The following is a 24,519-nucleotide window of genomic DNA, read 5'->3' as shown; positions in this document are numbered from 1 at the left end:
CCTGGCAGACATCGTTTCAGACTATGACAGCCTGCTAATGTTGCACTTCAATCCAAGTTTCACGATGCTCACGTTGTGGTCTTCATCTCTTTGCAGTTGATAATTGACACTCCAACCAGCCCAGTCACAAGCGGACTTCCACTTTTCTTTGTGATCACTGTGACAGCCATTAAGCAGGTGCGTACAAAAATTTGGGAATGGCCTCTGCTTCTAAAGAGTCTTAGAGACATTGTCAAGATGAGTAGAAATGGCTGTAGTACACTTAAATGTATAGAGCTTGCCCTGTGGTGTAAACACAGAGATACAGAAGGGTCACTTGCCAAAGTGGGGGATGTCTTGTGCCTGTGGTCGATGGGGAGCTTGGCACTAGTTGGTGTGATGCAGGTTCACTAGACTGAGTATCAACAGCTAGACAGCAGATAGTTGGTTCACAATAAAATAAATAATCTGTAGAGAGGAAAATAAATTAAGATAATGTAACTCCAACAAGAAGAAGACAGGTGTTTCAGGAATGTACAGAAATTGCACAATGTTGTATGAGTAACATTGTTGATGTGAGTAATAAATTCCAGTGTAAATGCCATTCGGCTGATGTTGCATACAACATGGTGGGACTGAGTGTTTAGCAAACTTGTTTGTGCTTCGGGTGAAAGACTTGCACTCTCTGGCTGCTGTGAGCCTTCCCAAGTGCCTTGTAGTCATTGCTTCCTGTGGTCGTGTGAGGTCTGTCTGTGGCACAGTACTCCAGCCCGCAACACTAACTCATAGGAAATGTCAGTGATGGAAGTCTGTTTTTTTTACTGGAATACTTTTGTTTAAGAACTAACAGTAATGAACTAAATATCCAGTGCGGTGGAAATTACCTGAATAGTTTAGAGTCAAGTCAGGTGGCTTTATTGTCATGCCAGTGTGGCAGTAGGGGGTGCTAGTGCTCCCTTGAACCCTCAGGGATGACTCCAAACACCAGGTAAAAGTCCAAGACTTTTTATTATTATTCTTCAGAGTGCACCAAGCACCTTCCACACTACTCATAAACCAATTAAACTACTTAAGTCACAAAAAACACTAACCACTCCTCCTCGCCCAGACACTTTGCTCCTCTCCCACCCAGCACAGCTCAGCGTCTGGACTGAGGCATCGTCCTTTTATAGCCCCTGACCCGGAGGTGTTCCTGTCCCAACAGTCCAGTTCCTTATTCCTTCCAGGTCAGGGCAATCAGTTCTTTACTTCAACCCGGGAGCACGACATTTCTTCCCGTCACGTGACCGTGACGTACTCCCGGGTCATACGGCATCACAGAGCCCATAAGCTCCCCCCAACAGCGACTCTTGGTGGTCCCCAAGGTATCCAGCAGGGCTGTGTATAAACACTACAAAGTCCATAAGGCCCTGCTGGATCTCGGGACACGATCCTGCTGTCGGGAGAGCTCCTCCTGGCGGCCTGGGGCTGAGGACCGGCCTGGGAAGCCGGCAGTCTTCCACACCAGCCATACAACATATTGCAGCATACAGTGGCACAAAATACGGCAGTGAAACATTTACACAACAACAACAACATTTAATTCTATAGCACGTTTTCATACAAATGCTGCAGCTCAAAGTGCATTACAAGATGAAGAAAGAAGACAGAAAAATATAAAAATAAGAATAGGCAATACTAAGTAACAAATAATAAAGTAAGGTACAAACAAACAAACAAACACAGAAGAAGTGCAGTCAGGTAAAGAACTATAGTCTAATATATAAAGCAGAGTCTACGTATGTGTGTATGTATATTTGTTTGTCCGCCATACAAATCTGCACCGGTCATCCGATCGGCACCAAACTCGGGATGGGGCTCCTTTGTGACCAGGAGAAGATCATGGGGTATGTTTGGATAGGAAAAATGTTCATGCTCACCCGCAGGGCACCTTTTCACCGATACAACGTTTTCAGCACACATCACCGTACTTAAGATGGCCACACGTTACAACAGACATTCATGGCGGCGCCATCTAGGGGTGGCTTTGGTCTCTGTGCGTCGCTCTTTACCCATGTCTCTTGAAATTGGCAAGAGATGGCGGAAGTGTCCAAGTATGAGAAGGCCGATTAGTTTGATTGGGTAAAGACGAACTGCCGCATAGATCTAAAACGTGAACGACCCAGTGCGCGTGACCGGTTGACATATCCGCGTTTCCGCACATCACACTCCCACACCCACTGATTTCATTTGCCAACGTCCGTTATATGCAAGCATGTTTGAACAGAGGCTCACCTTAAAAAGACGGCATCCTTCCCCCACCATTTTCGCCAAATGCAGCACGATTGTATGTCACTTCTCTCTGTAGTTACCATCGCCAATGTCCGTTACATAGCATCACGGTTCAACACAGACGCTCCTTACAAACAGACTACCCCTCCCTGCCATTTTTCCCAGTTCGGTTCAGTGCTACTCTTTCTCACTGCCTTTTCGTATTCGTGGTGCTATTTGCTCCATTTCCGACCAACAGTACGATTTTAGTGTTACTCTTTCTGACTGACTGGTCCTATTTGTTTGCTTTCCGATGTATTGTAAATAATGTAAATTCATCTCACTGTGGTGCTTATTCCATACGTAATACCATGTAACACATTATGACTGTCCTGCTTTTCGCTAATATACCCATGCCACTGAAAAAAACACATAGAATTAGAAAGTCCACTTCAGATGCCACAACAAAGTCTATTTCAAGGGCGTCTAAAATGCCACAGCACACAAAATCCAGAGTGGAGGAAATTACAATAAAATGGCAATCAGGAAAATTTTTTGTTCTATTTCTATGTTCTGTTTCTTTCATTTGGGAAATTCACCAGTTATAGATTCCCAGGCAATGCCGGGTACTCCTGCTAGTATACTATAAATACAAAATTAAGTAAGTGAGTAAATGGTAATAATTTGAAGTAGACAGTATTACATAAATAAATAATAACAGCTCGTAATAAACAATGGTAACAAGTGTAACAAATATACTGCATACAATAAATAAGCTACTAGATCTGAGGATTCAGCACAGAACACAGACTCTGGACAGCCAAGTGACCAGTGACCATACACTGCTGAGACTGGTAGAAATGTCAACTGTGAGGCTCACTGTAAAAGCCTCTCAGACATGTGACTCAATTTCCTAATCAGCTGTAGTGTTTTTCAGCTTTATAAATACAATACAATACAGTTTATTTTTGTATAGCCCAAAATCACACAGGAAGTGCCGCAATGGGCTTTAACAGGCCCTGCCTTTTGACAGCCCCCCAGCCTTGACTCTCTGAGAAGACAAGGAAAAACTCCCAATAAAAACCTTGTAGGAAAAATGGAAGAAACCTCGGGAAAGGCAGTTCAAAGAGAGACCCCTTTCCAGGTAGGTTGGGCGTGCAGTGGGTGTCAAAAGTAGGGGGTCAATACAATACAATACACAGAACAGAACAATTCCTTAAGACAGCATAATAAAAATTTTAGAATTACGGTTTAACAGTAGATGATATGACATAATTAGGTTTGGATATTTTTAGTGTCCTGGAGACCTCATCCATCTAGCTGCATCTCCATTTGGCCATGCCACGGCTGAAACGTTGCTCCGATGAAAGGACCCCTCTTTCCCATGATTCCTGTGATCCTCCATCAGGGATGACTTTACCATAGGCAGGAAAACAACTTGGCAGGTGGGCCGTGGCACCAATGGCCACATTTGGGTACCGAGAAAATAAACAGAATAGGTGAGGGTTAGTATTCAAATATAATTATTCATGTTACTTATGTTATAGTGCTAATGACTAACAACAGAGATGCAGTATGTACAGTTAATCAGCAGCTCTAGTCAGGATATGCTAAACTGAAGTAGTGAGTCTTCAGCCGGGATTTAAAGGCTGAGACCGAGGGGGCATAAATCAGACTCTCATAGTGGTTAACATTTTTGCTAGTCCAATTAGAAGTAATTTTCAGCTTAGGGTCAACTGTCTGTAGAAAAAGATAAGAGAGAAGGAGTCAGATAAGATGTTCCCAAGGACTGTTGTCTCCCCTCACATGCCACATTATGTAACCTACAGTGGGTTAAATAAGTATTGAACGTGTCAACATTTTTTTCAGTAAATATATTCCCAATGAGGCTATTCACATGAAATTCTCATCAGACATTGGTCTTAACTCAAGAAATCCACAAATGTAAAGAATTCACAACATTAAAGGTCATAAAAATAAAGGTATGTGTAATAAAGTTGAATGACACAGGGAAGAGTACTGTATTGAACACGCTAATTTAATACTTACTGGAAAAGACTTTGTTTGTAATGACAGCTTCAAGATACTTATTGTATGAAGAAACCAATTGCCTGCAGTGATCGGGTGTGATTTGGACACTCATTCTTCTAAAGTAATCGTCTTCAAATCTTCCAGTAATTCCTTAAATGGTGAAGACGGGTAGACGGTTCAGGAGCGCTCCTTTCTTCACAGGATGGCCATAAATCCACATGCAGTCCTCACGTAATAGGCAAAGAGTACACAATCCAGACCCCGACCCAGAAACGATCCAGGACAAAAATGAGAATGCACAGGTAGACAGACAGGAACTTTAGACATGGAACACAAAATACTTCTCCCTATTTTTGGTAACACTAGCCCCCTTTTAAATGTCGTGCCGGCCTCCTTGTACCCAACAGCCTCTACACCTTCAGCAGGTAACTAATCAGAGCCACTGCAGGGACTGCTGGGAGTTGAAGTTTCAAGCACCGCTACACATCATTCCTTCAATTACATGAAGTCTGCCAGTGCCATGAGATGGGTTACAGCTCCACACCAAGATGCTTCCACCTCCAAACTTTACTGTTGGTATAGTGTTTTTCGGGTGATGTGCAGTGCCATTTCTTGCCCAAACATGTTGTGTTATATGATAGCCAAAAAGTTAAACTTTGGTCTCGTCTGACCAAACTACTTTCTCCTAGTATTTGATAGACTTGTCCAAATGTTGTATCATTCATTCATTCGAAGTGCTGTGCCAGAATCCTGGCGTGGGCAGCAGCTGTGGCTTCTTTCACATTTCTGTATTTGAGATTCCTCAATACGTCAAGTGTCTTCATTCCATTTACTCGTTATAGCCAAGAAAAGTTAATTATTGATGACCCTTTGCCTGTTTACCCTCTATCCGTCCAGTCAATACTAATTCCTTCAGTTTTTCTTTTCACAACACATGGCCAACAAATTTAATTTATTTTTTCACAATCACCTCTAGCAATTCCCAAGTCATTGCAGTTCTGTGCAACACCTCTACATTTGTAATCTTTTTAGTCTATGATATTTTCATCATCCTTACACATTTCCACTGCTTCTAAGCATGCCTCAATAGTTTTACTAATCGTCCAACTCTCACAACCATACAGAAGAGTCGACCAAACATAGCATTTCAGTATTCGTTGTTAAGTAACTAGTGACACTCTTTTTGATAACAACAATCGTTTCATCTTTTTGAAAGCACTCTTAGCTGTTGCAATTCCGGGCTTTATCTCCTGATCTGTTCTTGCATCAGCCGTCAACATGCTACCCAGATATATAAACTGATCCACCTGCTCCAGTGCTTCTCCTTTGACCAAGGTTTTACAGGTAGGTAGTTGTTTTCTTTGAGAATACCAGCACATAAGATATCTTTCTGTTGATTTCCAGACCCTTCCATGAGTTTTGCAGTTTTTGTTCTTCATTGGCTAACAGCACTATATCACAAATTGTTTATGTTCACGTCTCTACCCTTTGTCGCTTCAATCTCTCTGATACACCTCATGATCATTTCTGTATATAATGAAAAAGGATCAGGAGCAGTGCCAGATTTAGACTTGATAAGGCCCTAAGCTATTTGAGACATGGGGACCTTTATAAGTATATATGACAATTGCTCACTCGGACAATTTGTTTTGGGGGCCCCCAAGAAGGCGGGGGCCCTAAGCTATAGCTTGCGTAGCTTATACATAAATCCTACAGTGATCAGGAGAAAAGACACAACCTTGTCTTGCTCCTCTCTTCACTTCTGTATACTCAATAATAAGTCCATTTACTCTAATAGCAGTCTCTTGATCCCTATATATATATATATATAAATAAAATCCAATGACTGTCCTCTTTTCACGAGAGAACAACACTTCTCTCATTGCGCTAAGAAGCATATTTCACTTGCAGGAGTGATATATTCGCGCTAATCCAAGACAGAGGCTGCGGGCCGAGGGAAGGAGGAAGTGGGACCTCAGGACTGGGGAGCCGCAGCTCACTGTCCTGTCTCAAAACTATGTGGGCGGAGCCGCAGGGGACGGCTAGTTATTTAATAATTACAAACTTTGCCCATCCACATCGATAGAGTCAAGCATTTCAATTTAAGGCCCACGCCTCACATGATCAAATGCTTTCACATAATCTATAAAACATACGTAGATATTTTTCTGCATTTCAGTAGCTCTTTATGCTAACATCCTTAGAACAAAAATCACATTTTTTGTTACTTTATCTGGCATAAAACCGTATTGTTCTTCTGACACTTCACCAACTGTTCTTCCACGCAGCCTACTTAATAACACTTAAGTATCACTTTGGTTAGGTGACTCATGAGACATATCGTTTGATGTTACTTACACTTTGCAGCACCTGGTTTCTTCGCTATAGCAATGAATACAGATTTACACATCAAATTTGGAAAATAACCCTCCTCATAAATCTTACTTGCCAACTGACTAATACATTTAATACCAAACTACCTGCCAATTCTGGTATTCTATGGCAAATGTCAATCGAGCTCCACGGTGCTGGGCAGTGAGCACAGGGTCCACTAGAGGACGTCGGGCCCTCAGGCCACCCTCCTGAAGTCTATTTCTGATGGTTTGCTCAGAAACATTCACACCAGTGGCCTGCCTGCTGGAGATCATTTTGTAGGCTCTGGCAGTGCTCATCCTGTTCCTCCTTGCCCAAAGGAGCAGATACCGGTTGGTCCTGCTGATGGGTTAAGGACCTTCTGCAAGGGGCCATGTCCATCTCACCTAGAGTAACTGCCTGTCTCCTGGAATCTCCTCTATGCCCTTGAGACTGTGCTGGGAGACACAGAAAACCTTCTGGCAATGGCATATATTGATGTGCCATCCTGGAGAAGTTGGACTACCTGTGAAACCTCTGTAGGGTCTACCAGTAGTGACACTGACTGTAGCCAAATGCAAAACTAGTGAGAAAACAGTCAGAAAAGATGAGGAGGGAAAAATGTCAGTGGCCTCCCTCCACCTGTGAAACCATTCCTGTTTTCGGGGTCATCTCATTGTGGCCCCATCCAGTGCACCAAAGCATCTGAAACTGATTAACAACCCCCTCTGCTACTTAACTGACCAGATCAATATCTCAGAAGTTTAACTGACTTGATGCGATGCTATACACTGAATAAAAAGTGTTCCTTTAATTTTTTGAGCAGTATATATATATATATATATATATATATATATATATATATATATATATATATATATATGTACACAGCCAACTACGTTGCTCGTGTTAAAGTTGTCTGTGAAGGGCTACCTGTTTAAACGTTTTAATTTTCTTGCTGTATGAACAATCTGATGCTAGAAGCAACACGCTATACTACTATGCCAATAGTGGGAAATGTCTTTAATATCCTGAAGGCAAAACAAAATGAGGCATCTTCATAAAACTCAACAGACTCCAGCTGCAGACGAGACACTCGTTCAGTGACCTTTCGTCAACATTCTGTTTAGACCCAACCCACTCTCCACTCCCCCTAGGGTGAAACCAGGCCCCAGCAGTCTTAGACATTACCAAGCCTTAAAACTAAACATTTCCTTAAACATGATAATATGGTGTTATACAGGTCATACAATCCAAAAGCCACAAACGCTGTGTTTTAAAAGTAACACTTAAAAGTAAGACTTACAATGTTCACTTTAAAGGTAAATTAACAGATCATTTGCTATTTTGTTATTAAAAGCAATAAGAAATTGGCGAACTTTATATAGATAAGGTTAGATGTTTGTGTTGAGGAGAGTTTTCTATCCTTCTAGAATGAATGCTTGTGCTTGTGTAGTAAACTTTTCTTTGTACCCGTGGGAAGTTAGTGAGCCATTACCATAACCCATGATGCAAAAACGGTTCGTAAAGCTGCCCGGGGAGCAGAGAAAGTCTTAGCCGGGTGAGTCAAAGGACAGCACAGCTCTTTGGGAGTCTGGGGAGGGAAAATCCTTCTTCTGGAGCAGACATCTAATGGTTATCTTTGGTAATACAGAATTCATTGTTGATTTAAAATGAAAGAAGTGCAGTGCCTTTCCTTTTCTAAGTCCATAGTTTGGCAAGATTATTAGAAAGGAGAACGTGCTTTATATCTTGATAGGCATTATTAGGCCTTGGGAAGCATCAGAGTAAATAAACAACGTATATGACTCAGGCGCCGCCGCGAGTGGCAGTCTCGCACTATCTATCTATCTATCTATCTATCTATCTATCTATCTATCTATCTATCTATCTATCTATCTATCTATCTATCTATCTATCTATCTATCTATCTATCTATCTATCTAGTCTAGATAGATAGATAGATAGATAGATAGATAGGAAAGGCACTATCTAACAGACTGATAGATAGATAGATAGATAGATAGTGCCTTTCCTATCTATCTATCTATCTATCTATCTATCTATCTATCTATCTATCTATCTATCTATCTATCTATCTATCTATCTAATCACTGAGTACTATTAAATACTGTACTGCAATAATAGAACAGTACTATTATTAGAAGTAGAACAGCAAACTGCAAAATGAACAGTCTAAACTGTCTAAACTGTGTACAGTAGAATCGCATGGCTTGACTATTTACACAAATTACGTGGCTGATTCGATTCCCATTACAAAAATTGTCTATACATAAAATTTATAATGGTCTGTTGTATTTGTAGCAGCAGAGACAGAGGACAAAATGTACCTTATGGTGTTTGGTACTATACTGCCTTAAATAAAAGTAAAGTTTAGAACATAGTTCTTGTGTTTTATTATATTAAAATGTGATGGCATTGTGATTTCTATATTCTGCATTAATTTTTTTACATCTCTTTATTATATAAAAAAAATCCCAGTAAGAGACAAGCTCTTTTTCAGAGGCAATTTCAAGTCCCGTGAGATGAGACTTTGAGCCAAATAATTTAACTATGCCAGGTGCCAGAAATAAAAGACAAAGAGTAGGTGACAAAGTACAACATTGTACAGAGGTTCAAAAACGTTGGTGCGATACACATACAGAGCAGGTTACAGATAATGAAAGTACTAAAATTCTAAAGTCTGAATAAAATGATAGTAAAGATTGCATTAGTGCTAACAAACGTAAATTATTACTCGGTGAAATAGTGGAATGGTGAAAAGAGATTGATTATTTGGACATAGGTGATATGACAGAAGTAGATGTAGATATTGTTCGGCTTTAAACTTTAACTCGGAGACTTGTAAATCGTATAATTCATGTTGCCATCAGGAAAAAGTAGTGTTTCTTCCCAATGAAGAGGCATATCCATGAGAAATAAAAGATTTCTTATATGGTGAAATTGAAATCCACAAACAGTACAGGCAAAATATCAGAATCCATAATAATCTGTTCGTGTTCGCATCAATCAATGCTGTTTGTAGATTTACATGATTCAAGACCATACGCTATGAGAATCTGTGGTCCTGCAATAATTAAAGCTACTACAAGTTTAATTTCAAAGAAAACACAATTTCGTCAAGTTTATAACTATGATCATGGATAACTGATGCAACAAAGAATCTAAAGAGTTAAATGATCGGCCGTATTAGAAATTCTACAGCCAATAATGGATATAAATCCATACATCCAAAAGTATTGCACTTTACACAAAATTAATCTGAACACAGACAAAGAAGTTTTCATGGATTTCTATATGAGATAATTTCAAGTCACACGATTCAACACTTTGTGCCAAGAGATTTAACCACGCCCAGGGCCGGAAATAAAAGACAGAGTAGAAGACAAAATAGAACGTTGTAAAGAGGTTCAAAAATGTTGGCGCAGTACACATGCAAAGCAAGTAGAGATAATGAAAATACTAAATTTCAAAAGTCTCAAAAAAACTGATAGTAAAGATTGCATTAGCGTTAACAAACGGAAAATATTATGCGGTGAAATACTGGAACAACGAAAAGAGATAAAATATATGGACATAGGTGATATGACAGAAGTATGTAGATATTGTTCGGATTTAAACTTTAAGTCGGAGACTTGTAGATCGTCTAATTCATGTTGCCACCAGGGAAAAGTTGTGTTTTTTCCCAATGAAGAAGCTCCTGAGTCAATTTGAAAGCGTAGCTAAATAGGCCTGAAACTGACATGAGGAGCATGCAACGTGGGAGTCAACATACCAGTGCATGAGGGGCAAATCTGAGGTGCGCGGATCTGTTAGAGGCTAAAAACTATCCTGGCTGCAGCTAGATATTTCTCATAAAACTAGTGATGAATCTAAATACAGTTAGTGAGACCTTTTAGCATTAGTATTGATACGTGTTGATTACACTGCAATTACGTCTTCTCTGCTAGGGCATCGTTTCAGAGTACTTGCTCCTTGATAATCAACTTTGCACATCAATTAAAGGCCTCCTGTAAAACAATGTATATGCTATTAATTCCAGGGATATGAAGACTGGCTCCGGCATAAAGCGGACAATGCAGTGAACCGGTGTCCTGTTCACATCATCCAACATGGAAAAGTAGTCCGAAAGCAGAGCAGAAAGCTGAGGGTGAGTCTTGAGCATATCTGAAAAAGGCATATGCCTTAAGTGCTGATTTCACAATGGGAAGTTCCACTGGTTAAGCAGAAATATTCTCTGCATGCCTTTTGCTGCAGGCAGTAGGCCTACAGGTGTAAAAGACAGCCTGCCAGTGTGCTACCTCATTGCAGTGCTCCCAGTAGTTGCCCAATGCTGCCTAAGCAAACCGTCATATTTTATTGTATATTGTACCTTTGATTTACATCATCCCAACACATACACAGAAGGTAAGTATGTGGAAAAGTTACCTCAAGAATTATAAAAACATTGTAACAAACAAGAAGAACTACCAAAACGACACCAAAACAAACAAGTCTTGGCTAAAAAGGGAGCATTCAGAGAAAGAAGCTATAAAGGTGCGATACCTCAGGTATGAAGGACCCCCAGAAGTGCATCTTGACACGCTTGTGTCAAGATTCATTGTTTAAAAGTCATTGGTGCTAATGTGGCAAACAGAGACTGTGCAGCATCCACCTTAATAAAAGGATAAATGTCTGTATGTCTGTTTGGTTGCCATGTCTCTGTCATTCCAGTAGAAGGCTCATCACAAACATTAACACTTCTTTTACTAATCCCATTCCAGATGGCATGTAACAGAGACATAGGCATTGCATTTATCATGACAAACATTTGCAGTAATGCATTTGAATACTACACAAGTTTTTGTGATGTGTGTTCTGTTGTAATGACAAATGCAATGCCTTTTATTACTACATGCATCACTAAATACAATACAATACAATTTATTTTTGTGTAGCCCAAAATCACACAAGGAGTGCCGCAATGGGCTTTAACAGGCCCTGCCTCTTGACAGCCCCCCAGCCTTGACTCTCTAAGAAGACAAGGAACAACTCGCAAAAAAACCTCAGTAGGGAAAAATGGAAGAAACCTCGGGAAAGGCAGTTCAAAGAGAGACCCCTTTCCAGGTAGGTTGGACGTGCAGTGGGTGTCAAAAAGAAGGGGGTCAATACAATACAAAATAAATACATTCCAATAGATGGTGCACTGCAAATGTTAAAGCTGAAGTCTACGTTGATTGATTAGATTACAGTCTGTCTCAGATGAGTAGAACTGCTGTGGCTCACAATGGCCATCAGTTTTGTCTCCATTATCTTCTTCTACAGGGTGAGGCAGAAAGGACTGACGTTTTTTACAAAATCACAAAATTGTAATTTTTTTCTTACAAAGAAATTTATTGAAAGATTTGAGTTCCGATTGAAATAGCATTTGACAGTTTGTAGGGATGGAAATGCAGGTCTAAATGCAAAATATGCCTTACCAAATGATTACTGAGGCCAAGTTCAGAAGAATGCTTCTGAGCAGATTGACTTGGACTGTGCAGCAGGGCTAGTCATACGCTTTCCACATTTTCAGGGGTACGCGCCGTTCATGTAGCCCCCCGGTGGTCTTTTGTTCATTAGTGTACCTCGTGTACAAAGTGCTTTAACCCAACGTAGGATAGTGTTACGAGCGGGAACAGCTTTATTTCTGTGGATATTGAAATGGCAACGAAACTCATGCTGAACTGCGGTAACAGATTGGTTGTTCTTGACAAAACAGTTGTACGCAAAAACGCGGTGTTCTATCATCCGCGGCTTCAACTAAAAAGAAAATAAAAAAAATGCTAAGACTTCGCGAACCTAACACCACCTACCGCACATCTGTCACTCCACCTAGTGGTGAGTTCTAGCCATTTCAAAGACATCCATCCTTTCTGCCTCACCCTGTATACTACCTCCAACAAATGGAATGTGGACAGGACAGGATGTAACTGAGCCTGCCTCCTTATTCATATTGTTGATTCGGTGTGCCTGAATTGAAGTGGTTACTGGCCCAGCACACTACAGTGTAGAAAACCGCTTTGGCCGTCACTGAGTTTTAGAACATGTAAAGGATGTTACTACAAACAATTAAGGAGCACAGGTCTGCTCTGCCCTTTATTATACAGTTCTGCTGTGTCATTAGACCAGTCCATCTTGTCACTGATGTGGACCCCCAAGTACATGTAGCAGTGTACCATCTACATAGTACATTGTTGCCTTATATATTCACAGTAGGAGCAAAGACAGTCTAGTCATTCGCTCAGGGTCACAGTGTGAATGAGAGACAAGGACTAAACCAGCAACCTTGGGGTTTAAATTCTAATAATTACCCCACTAGACTGTACTGCCTGCCCAACTCTCGAAGGACCATTTCCATCACTTACACCCTTCAATGTGGTTATTGGCTTTCCAGGAACTGTGTTCTCATTTAACCTCCCCCAGAGATTTCCTTCCACTGCTACTGACCTGATTTACTGCATAGTATTTTCCTAAGAATATGAACATATTGCAGATGGCACCGACATCATATCGACAGTGGGCCAAATGAGAATGGTGGTTTGTGATGGCATCTAAACAAATAGCACTGTGGCACCAGCACACACTATTATTTCCTGAGATTCATATTGCACTTAAACCTTCTTAATCCAATTCTGCGTTGTGTGTTTTGCAGCCCTGGGCACAAGCCAGAAAATGGTTCCAAACAGGGTGCAGAGCCATCAAAGCTCTCTCCAGTCATTCATGATGGCTAAAAATAGTGACAGCACTGACACAAAAATGAATGGGATGTCTTTCTCCGGTACCACCTGGCTTCTGATAGTCTGAATTACACCTAGTTTCTTTGAGTAAGGTCAGCTCTTGTCTTGTAAGCTGAAGATACCTGACATCTAATCTTCTGGGCATATGTTTCTTTTGCATTTCCCATAAACACTGGAGAAACAATTACTGTCTGCTTCTGAAACTTTTCTTCTTCATCTCTTAACAGGTTGGTGATATTGTCCTGGTGAAGGAGGATGAAACATTCCCATGTGATTTAATCTTTCTGTCATCAAGCCGTGAGGATGGAACCTGTTTTGTTACAACTGCAAGTCTGGATGGAGAATCTAGTCATAAGGTGGGGGAAATATTAAAGGTGTTTGCTTGAATGATGCGGTGTACATAATGGATGGCAATTGCTATGTCTTTTCTCAGCTGGCAAGTTATTCGTTACAAATACAATATCTTTTAGGAATGCCTAAAACTTTAAAAAGTTTTGCTTTTATATTGGGAAGTCCTCTGTCTGTTACAGTTTTGTTTCAGTTGCTTAGTAAGGTCAGGGCAGAAAAATATTTATTTGTTAGACTCCTGCAGAGTCTGGCTTCAAGATACTGGATACATACAATGTTTACAGTAACTTTGCACTTTAACCATATTTAACAATATTTGGTAAGAGTAGAACCAAGATTAAAAAAAGATAAAAAACAGGAACACAGATAAACAGGATAAAGAGGTTTAATGATGACCACAACTGAGAATTTGACCTGCAAGGAGAACTACTGGAAAGAGTGGATAAATTAAAACATCTACGATCAGTGGTAGCTCAATGTGGAGAATTAGATTCAGAGATAACCCACAGAGTGCAGTGTGGATGGAACAACTGAAATAAGGTATCACTGCGCACTGGAGAGATTCCAAAAGACTGGAAAATAGCAGATATCATCCTATTACAGTGATCCCTCACGCGCTTCGACTTTCGCGGCTTCACTCCATTGCAGATTTTATATGTAAGCATATCTAAATATATCACGGATTTTTCGCTGGTTTGCGGATTTCTGTGGACAATGGTACATGCTTCCTCAGTTGATTTGCCCAGTTGATTTCATACAAGGGACACTATTGGTGGATGGCTGAGAAGCTACCCAATCAGAGCACGTATTACATCTCTATATATAATCTTCATTTGGATCTTGATCTTTGTTTGTCCGCAAATGAATTAGAAGAAGAAGCACTAGATGGCAGTAGAGAGACAGCTAAAACATAGGCATTGCATTAAGAATCTCCTCCAGGCTTATACTACTGAAGATGGTAGTACACCAGTCACACCTCAAAACGCAGACATTCAAACTAAACAAAATGTTGTGCTTTAAATTAACTAAAGAGATCTTCATTTAGATCTTGATCTTTGGTTGTCCGTGAATTCCACGCATGCGTAGACCACGTTCCAGTTTAGTACGTTGTTGTTACTCACGAATGTCAACAATGTGCCGGAATAACGAAAGGGGCGGTGGACAGTGTTACGCTGGTTAGCTCCTGAGGCCTGGTTAGAGAATGAGATTGCCGAACATAAAAGGTATGTGCCTACGTGACATATGAATGAAAGAAAGACAGTGGGTAAAATGAATGACAACGTAACAGCATGTTCCGGAAATTATTATTGTTACGTTGTAGCCGGCGAGTGCTGCGCGTCTCACAGTTGTACTATGGCTTGCTCACGTGTCAGTGAAGTGATCTCTATTTATGCTTTAAAGAGCCTGGATACCTATGTGTCCCCCTTTTATAACCATTGCTCCGTGTATATTGCCTTACTCTTTGGATTGCCATAAAACAACCTGCGAGATTGGAGAAAGGTTGGGAAGACATCTTGAGAGGAAACGACAGCGTCGTGAAAACGAGACGGACTGTGAACGGACAGAAGCAGAAATGCTCCTACACCACCATATAATTACGATTCGGACAGTGATTCCGAGTAGGCCATTCCTATCGAATCAATGTCCAAGGGTTTTTTTTTGTAATTTTGTTTCCCTTATAAAAAATCATAATGCTGTGCAACGAAGGGCCCAGTTCATGACTGGCAGCCGCGTTTAAACAGGGAGCCCTTCACAGACAACTTTAACACGCGCAACGTAGTTGGGCGCACATGGCTAGTATTAAATAAAACTCCTCAATGATATACGATATGCTTCCCACGCGGTGCTTCACATACTTAAAAACCTGAACAGCACCTATTGATTTTTGATTGTTTGCTTTTCTCTCAGTCTCTCTCTCTGACATTCTCTGCTCCTGACAGACGGGCTGTTCGCAGAGGGGCTGTTCGCACACTGGCCTAGGGGATACGGACGCTCCTCTAAAAAATGCTGAAAGACTACCTTCCCATTGCTCCCCTGCTTGTGCTGCTTTGTCGCGTGGTGCTTCACATACTTAAAAACCTGAACAGCACCTATTGATTTTTGATTGTTTGCTTTTCTCTCTCTCTTTCTCTCTCTCTGACATTCTCTGCTCCTGACGCGCACTCCTTTGAAGAGGAAGATATGTTTGCATTCTTTTAATTGTGAGACGGAATTGTCATCTCTGTCTTGTCATGGAGCACAGTTTAAAACTTTTGAAAAAGAGACAAATGTTTGTTTGCGGAGTTTTAATGTCCCTGTCTCTACAACCTCCTGTGTTTCGGTGCAAATCTGTGACCCAAGCGTGACAAAATAAAAATAACAATATAAACGTATGGTTTTTACTCCGCGGATTTTCACCTTTCGTGGGGGGTTCTGGAACGCAACCCCTGCAATCGAGGATGGATCACTGTACATAAAAAGGGTGACCAGGCAGATCCATGCAATTATATGCCAGTAAGCTTGACATGCATCACAGAAAATTAATGGAAGGAATTATTAAGGGTAACGAGCAACCTGGCAAGGGCAGGAGTTATTAGGAACAGTCACCGTGGGGTCAGAAGAGGGAGGTTGTGTTTTACTAACATGCTGGAATTCTATGAGGAGGCAACAAAAGGATACGATCAAAGTGGAGCAGATGAGATTATTTATCTTGAATTTCAGAAAGCAATTGATAAGGCGCCACATGAGAGGTTGGGCATCAAACTAAACGAAGTGGGAGTTCAGGGTGATGTTTTCAGATGGGTACAGAATTGGCTCAGACACAGGAAGCAGAGGGTGATGGTGCGAGGAACCTCATCAGAACTGGCCGATGTTAAGAGTGGTGACCAACAGGGGTCAGTGCTAGGGCCGCTGCTATTTTTAATATCTATAAATGATTTAGATAGGAATATAAGTAACAAGCTGGTTAAGTTTGCAGATGATACCAAGATAGGTGGATTAGCAGATAATTTGGAATCCGTTATATCATTACAGAAGGACTTGGATAGCATACAGGCTTGGGCAGATGAAATTTAATGTCAGTAAATGTGAAGTATTACACATAGGAAGGAAAAATGTGAGGTTTGAATACACAATGGACGGTCGGAAAATTGAGAGTACACCTTATGAGAAGGATTTAGAAGTCATAATGGACTCTAAGCTATCGACTTCCCATCAGTGTTCATAAGCCATTAAGAAGGCTAACAGAATGTCAGGTTATATAGCGCCTTGATGTGTGGAGTACAAGTCATAGGAGGTTTTGCTCAAGCTTTATAACACACTGGTGAGGCCTCATCTGGAGTTGTGTGCAGTTTGGGTCTCCAGGCTACAAAAAGGACATAGCAGCGCTAGGAAAAAGTCCAGAGAAGAGCGACTAGGCTGATTCTAGGGTTACAGAGGATGACTTATGAGCTGAGCCTTTACAGTTTAAGAGGTGACATGAATGAAGTGTTTAAAATTATGAAGGGAATTAGTCCAGTGGATCGAGACTGTTATTTTAAAATGAGTTCAATAAGAACACCTGGACATAGTTGGAAACTTGTGAAGGGTAAATGTCACACAAACATTAGTTTTTTTTTGTCCAAAGAATGAATGACACTTGGAATAAGCGACCAAGTAGTGTGGTAGATAGTAAGACGTTAGGGACTTTCAAAACTCCACTTGATGTTTTTTTAGAAGATATAAGTGGATTGGAATGGTGAGCTTTGTTGTGCTAAATGGCCTGTTCTCATCTAGATTGTTCTAATGTTCTAAAGGAGTATTTTGTGATTGAAGAATTAAGCCAGTGGGTAAAGGAAAGGTGTAAGACCACCAATGATGTATGGAGACAAGACATGGGCAGTAAAGGGAGCGTAGAAGTTAGATTTGGCAGAAATGAGAATGCTGACGTGGCTGTGTGGAGTTACAAAAAAAATAACAATCAAAATGAAACAATCAGATGTATGACAAAAGACTAAAGTGGTACGGACATGTGATGAGGAGAGTCAATAAATAGGTGGGCAAAAGAGCTATGGGAATGGAAGTACAGGGGAAGTGGAAGTGAGGGAAGCCAAAGTGGAGGCAGATAGATAAAGTAAAAGAAGATCTGAAAGAAAAGGCCCTGTCTTGGGAAGAGGTGTTTGGGAAAGGGTGATCTAGAACATCGACAGCACATAGAAGTGGGAAAAGTTAAAGAAGAAGAAGGAGAATTAGTGAGCCACCATATGAAAATGGCTGTGAATGATGGCTTCCAAATGATAGACTGGAAATCATGTGGGGATCACATGGAGATGATAGTGAGGGACTCGGCCGCTGCATCACAGACTTCATTAACTTTGGTGATGGCACTGTGGTACCCTTAAAGCAGTGCTTCTCAATTATTTTCTGTCATGCCCCCCCTAGGAAGAAGAAAACATCTCGCGCCCCCCGCGCAACTATAAATAGTATCATTTGTCTATAAAATTGTTGTAAGTACACCTCTGCATAACACTGTATCAGTATAAGAGAATAAAAAAAGAAAGAAATATGGACCAATTTACAACAAAGAATAGCTTTATTAAATGTAACAGAAAAGATTTAAAGTGCATTCTATATTCAAAAAAAATTTAAAAGAAAAATAAAAAAGCATGTTCCCCGAGGTCAAACGCGCCCCCCTTGACGGAGAGGCACGCCCCACTATTTGAGAAGCACGCCTTAAAGACAGTGCGTTGCTTTCCAGAGCGTAATCCCTGGATTACTAAGGAGCAAAACTATCTTTTGAATGAGAAAAAGAGAATTCATATCCAGTGATAAAGAGGCTCTGAAGGGCACCCAGCAAGTTCTGAAGAAAAAGCTGAGTGAAGAAAAAGGAAGCTTACAAAGCCACTATAGAAAACAAGACTCAAGTCAGAATAACATGAGGGATGTTTGAAATGGACTGGAAATAATTACTGGACTCAAGCAATCTACAGCTCAGGTGTTAGAAAGGGATGTGGACAATATACTCCCCAGCCTAGATACTTCCTCAACCATCCATCCATCCATCCATTATCCAACCCGATATATCCTAACTATAGGGCCACGGGGGTCTGCTGGAGCCAATCCCAGCCAACACAGGCGCAAGGCAGGAAACAAACTCTGGGCAAGGCGCCAGCCCACCGCAGGGTGTGCACACACACAGCACACACTAGGGACAATTTAGAATTGCCAATGCACCTAACCTGCATGTCTTTGAACTATGAGATGAAACCCATGCAGACACAGGGAGAACATGCATACTCCATGCAGGGAGGACCCGGGAAGCAAACCCAGGTCTCCTAACTGCGAGGCAGCAGTGCTACCCACTGCGCCACTGTGCCGCCCCTCCCTCAACCAATTTTTTTAATAGATTTTCCCTCCCACTGTCACCTTCTTTTAATGACAGGTCTCCAAACACCATCCCTACTACGTCAACAGCTCTTACCACATCAACTGGAATGGGCAGTGATGAGTCTACCTCTGACCATCAGTATTCACTGTCCATAAGATCAAGTGAGGAGATAACACACAGCAACATACAGTTAAAGTGGGACCAGATGGAGTCAGTACTCATCTTCTTAAGGCCTGTAGTGAACACCTTTGCGGTGTCCTCTGCCACCTGTTCTGTCTGTGGCGAAGGCTGCTGTGGAAAGCATCAATGCATTATTCCTGTTCTAAAGAAGGCAGGCACCTCGCCTAATGACTGTACACCAGGCTTATTCTTACCTGGACAAAGCTGGCGGCATTGTGAGGATTACGGGTTTTGATTTTTCCATTTCTTTCACTACCCTCCGGTCATGCCTATTAAAAGGCAAACACAAAGATATGAAGGTGAATGAGGCTACAGTGTCCTGGACAGTGGGCCATCAGATTGCAGCTTGTGAGGCTCAAGGACTGTTTGTATGATACGGATGTGAGCAACATTGGAGCACCACAAGGAACAGGCCTGTCTCTTTCTCTCTTCATTCTGTACACCTCAGATTATAAAAATAACATCAAGTCATGTCACTAGCAGAAATTCTTAAATGATTCTGCATTTATCAGGTGTATAAATAATGGGGTTGAGACAGTGCCCAGGAGTCAGGCGGAGAACTTGGTTTCCTGATGCAAAAAGAATTGTCTGCAACTTAACATCAGCAAAACCAAGAAACTGCTTATTGACTTGTACCGCACCAAAGAGCCTCTTATGTCCGCTCACTTTTCAGGAAATGGATGTCAAGGTGGTGCACTCATACAAGTACCTGGGGGTACACATCAGTGATGAGCTAGATCGGTGGTAACACAGAGGAACTATGTAAGGAAGGGCAGAGCTGGCTCTTCTGCCTTAGGAGACTGTGCTTTTTTAATGTGGGAAGTGACATCCTTCACATCTTCTATAACTCTGTGATGGTCAGTACGATTTTCTACTCTGTAGTGTGCTGGACTGGTAACATCATTTCAAAGGAGGCCCACAGAATCAACAGGCTAATTAAAAGGACAAGCTCAGTTATGGGACACACTATAGACCCCCTGTAGGCAATAGCAAAGGAGAGAATGAACAATGCTGCAATGCTGCTCTCTGTGACACAACAACACTGAGCATTTTCAGACAACAAATCATTCAGTAGAAATGTGTCAAGAAATGCTGCAGTAGTCCTTTATACCACCAGCAATATGTGGGTATAGCTCCTCACTGGGACTGGACTGGGACTGCCAAGTCAGAAGTTTTCTTTCTTTTTAGTTTTCTTCCTTTTTAGTCATTGTGGTGTGTGTGTGTGTGTATGTGTATGTGTATGTGTCTCTGTGCTTGTTTGTATGTCTGTCTATCTATCTATCTATCTATCTATCATATAGTGCCTTTCATATCTATCTAGCTATCTTTTATATAGTGCATTTCATTTCTATCTATCTATCTATCTATCTATCTATCTATCTATCTATCAATCATATAGTGCCTTTCATATCTATCTATCTATCTATCTATCTAATCATTATATAGTGCCTTTTCTATCTATCTATCTATCTATCTATCTATCTATCTATCTATCTATCTATCTATCTATCTATCTATCATATAGTGCCTTTCATATCTATCCATTTATCTAATATTGTGTACAATGCTCCAGCACATAAGCTGCTCCAGACAGACCCGTGAAGAAGCCTCTGCTGCACAGACACAATTAACTGTTTGCAAAAGCAGATTTTGTAAGAGGTAAAGACTCTGATAACTTTTCCATCCACATCACCCAAGCTACTTAATTAATAACCCAAGTAATATACATTTTATTGTTTTGTTTTGGCTTGTCATTTCTTGCTAGACATTTTAATAGCTAATAAATAATAAAAATTGTTTACAGCTGAAAAACAACTGCCTCGACCACACACATTTAAAAAAAAAAAAACAGATTCAGGTAAGTGAATAGTACTACTTAAATTTTAGTTTATTGAGACTTTAAAAGGCCATGGTGGTCTTTGTACCGCGGATGAATTGCTGAAATGACAACTGATATTGAAATTGGCAGTAATTTAGGAAATGTAATTAAATGTAATTGTGAACAAGTTAATCAGTAATAAATGGAGATTACAAGTATGTAGAGAATTGTAAACCTGAAGTATGGCAGTTTGAGGAGTTGATTAAGAATAACTGCAGTAAAACTGAAAGCAGCCAACTTATTCTGAATGAAGAATACTGTTTGAAATTGCAAAATAAAGGAGACCACTGAAAAATGCAACACAGCTCCTAATCCACTAACAGCTGTGTTTGGTGGACTCCCAGAGGAGCTTAAAGTGGAGAAGGACAAACAAACTGGAATGGCCTTTACTACACTATCTAGCTCTCTTTTTCAGGGGTGGGTTTTTATTTGTTTTCAAACCTTTTTTTTGTAAAACTTGAGTTATTTGTATGGAATGTTATTTGATTTTAATAAAATCAATAAAATTATAAAAAAAAAGAATAATGCAACATCACAAGAAAAGAAAGTATGAATCCAGCATGTGCAACTCTGCCCTTCTCTTCAAGAAATATGTTTGAAATGCAACATATATACTGTATATGTCGTAAAATCTATTGGTTAAAACAAAGAAAAATGCACACTCAACAATGTGGCAGTGAGATTGCGTTAGGAGTCCTGTAGACAATCCTCCTCCCAAACCTACCTAAAAAAGTACATAGCAGAAATATAAGATGTGCACAGAAAACCACACAAGGCAATCCATGATGTCTTCTGCACTGACAGGCTAAGGACATCGAAAGTCCTGAGTCTTTAGCAGGAAACACCAAACAGAGTGATGATGGCTGGGAACTGTTATGTAGAATGTATCACCAATGTGTTTTGCTTTGTTTCTTTTCAGACATATTTTGCTGTTCAAGACACCAAATCGTTCCACACTGAAGAAGAGGTGGACAGAATTAATGCAACTATTGAATGTGAACAGCCACAGCCTGACCTTTACAAGTAAGCCAAGTTTCACTTCTTGGAACTCCACTTATATTTACGTACTAGCTGTGTGAAATTTCCAAAGTCAGTGGGCCTCAGTCATTGTGCCACAGGTTAATCTAGTGTATCAGAATTACAGGGTGAGTCAAAATTATGTTAACACCAAGGTTATTATAGTTTTGTGTTTTTATATTAGTTTTTATTTCTGTATTTTTTCTGACCTTACTTGGAAATTCAGTTTAGTTTTAGTTTTCCTTTATCATGTATTTTTAGTTTTAATTTAGTATTTATTTCACAAAGGCATTTCTATTTTATCTGTATATCTATTAGTTTCAGTTTTGGTTTTAGTAATTATGGGATGGAGCTCCAATGGAGTTTAGTTTTGTGTCGCAATCAGACAGAAGTGTACACTTAACAGATCTGGATACGAGTTTAATGTTAGTGGAAGCTAAACTACATAGTTTGGAAAAGTGATTGGTCAGTAACAATATGCTGATCTTGTATGATGACCTTGTCAGTCTCTCAATCAGTGTCATTTCATTTTCAAAAATCGGGAGTGGTCTCCCCTTGACTTTCTCATGTACACAGATAGGGGGATGGATATCTGAGGAGTAAACCGCAAGACAATGGTTAATAATTTTATATTATGCACATTAAAGAACTATCAGCAGCAAATCAAATCAAATTAATAATATATTGAACAATTATTATAAAAGTAAAGTTGAATAAATCTTACTCTTCAGCTGCATAAATAAATAAAAAAAATCAAGTAAATAAAATCAATTCAGGTCAAGTACCACTTCCAGATTTGGCCCAAAAGTTAATACAGATGTGCAATTTTGGTGTAACAACCACATGCCGAATTTCATCTATCTATCTTGTTGCATTTTTGAGTTATCGTGTTTACACACACACACATACACACATACAGACATAATTGAAATAAACTGCATTTTCGGAATCAGTGAGGTCTAAAGTGTTGAGATTCATCAAAATCTCGAGGTCGAATTTGTTCATGATTACTTTCTCTATACTTCGTATACAAGAAAGTAAAAAATGATTCCTCCTGTGTAAACTGACAGATGATTTACTGTCAATGAAAAGCAGACACCTCATTCGTGATTTGTCTATCCATACAATAAAGGTTTTGTTGACCAGCACATTCTGATTTCAGTTGTTTGATTTACATCTTGGTATACAACAAGCGCAAAGAAAAGCAGCACAGTTAATCGCTTTTTATTTCACATGCTTTACGTGCCTGTATTCGCAAATGTTGTGTGGACACCCGTCCTCCGTCACCAGCTGCTGTTCACTGGATGAATATATGTGAGTGGCTCGTGGTGGATGACTCTCTGTTTTAGAGTTAAAAGTTACAAGGGTTAAAGAATAACGGCAAGAATATTCATTCAAAAACAAAAACTAAAAATATTTTTGGTAAATTATTTTATTTCAGTTAGTCGTTCCAGCTACTTTAATAGTTTTGTTTAGTTTTAGTTTTTCATTTCGGTTTTGTTAATTATTTTATTTAAGTTTACGAAAATGATTTTTTAATAATAGTTTCAGTTTTTATTTTAGTTTTCATTAACTATAATAACCTTGGTTAACACTAATAGTACAGCTATGTATATATTTACATACAATTATTGTGCCACTATGGTACATGTGTTGAGCATGATTGTGAACAGGTTGAGACATTCCTGTAAATCATCTTGCACATATGAAGTATGTTTTGTGAATAAATTGTTTCCACCATTCAAATGTTAACATAACTTTAACTCACCCTGTACTTTGTAACTAACTAGGTACTTTTTTGTAACCCTGTGGTATATTTGTAGTTTTTTTTATTTACCAGGGGCTAATATTAGTTCACAGAAGCTCCTCACTCTAGAATATGCTACATACAATTGGCCATGACTGAAACATTCCTGCCATTGATGAATTCTTACTTTACTAGTGACTGGCCTTGGCTTCTTTTAATGGTAAGCGCAAAAACAGAAGTAACTATTGTTTTGAATTGAAATGTGTAATCAGGAAGAATAACAGGAATTTTGGGAGTTTCTGCTATCATTAGTATTATTATTATTATTAAAACTTTATTATTTTCATTTGTTTACATCATGTAAACAAATGTTTTTCAGTTATTTTTTTCATGCCCTAGCCATAGCCAGACAATTAAGTCATAACATTGCTGCAACATGTTGTAATATAACTTATTATAAGCAGCAGTGTTATTTAGAGGCTGTATATTTTGGTGGTGTTATGAATTGAAAACACGATAAAAATGAAGAAAAGGACTTTTTATTTAGGAGTCAGGTTCAAAACAGAAGAAAAGTAAGGATGGAACAGAAGAAGTCAAGTCAAAGAAATATGAT

General features: G+C 39.8%; 1 protein-coding gene across 5 annotated transcripts in view; it reads left to right on the top strand.

The window, feature by feature from the left end:
- The window catches only part of atp11a (ATPase phospholipid transporting 11A), a 237,568-nt gene that overhangs the window by 124,641 nt on the left and 88,408 nt on the right, over positions 1-24,519 (top strand). For all 5 annotated transcript variants that reach the window (XM_039745892.1, XM_039745891.1, XM_039745895.1 and 2 more), the window contains exons 4-7: positions 97-177; positions 10,676-10,783; positions 13,619-13,747; positions 22,062-22,165. In XM_039745892.1, coding sequence (XP_039601826.1) covers positions 97-177; positions 10,676-10,783; positions 13,619-13,747; positions 22,062-22,165 — 422 coding nt within the window. The remainder of the gene's footprint in view (positions 1-96; positions 178-10,675; positions 10,784-13,618; positions 13,748-22,061; positions 22,166-24,519) is intronic.

This window comes from Polypterus senegalus, chromosome 2 (assembly GCF_016835505.1).
Source record: "Polypterus senegalus isolate Bchr_013 chromosome 2, ASM1683550v1, whole genome shotgun sequence".
In the NCBI taxonomy this organism is placed as follows: domain Eukaryota; kingdom Metazoa; phylum Chordata; class Cladistia; order Polypteriformes; family Polypteridae; genus Polypterus; species Polypterus senegalus.
The sequence above is the reverse complement of the archived record's forward strand: the minus strand, read 5'-3'. Positions and strand labels throughout refer to the sequence as shown.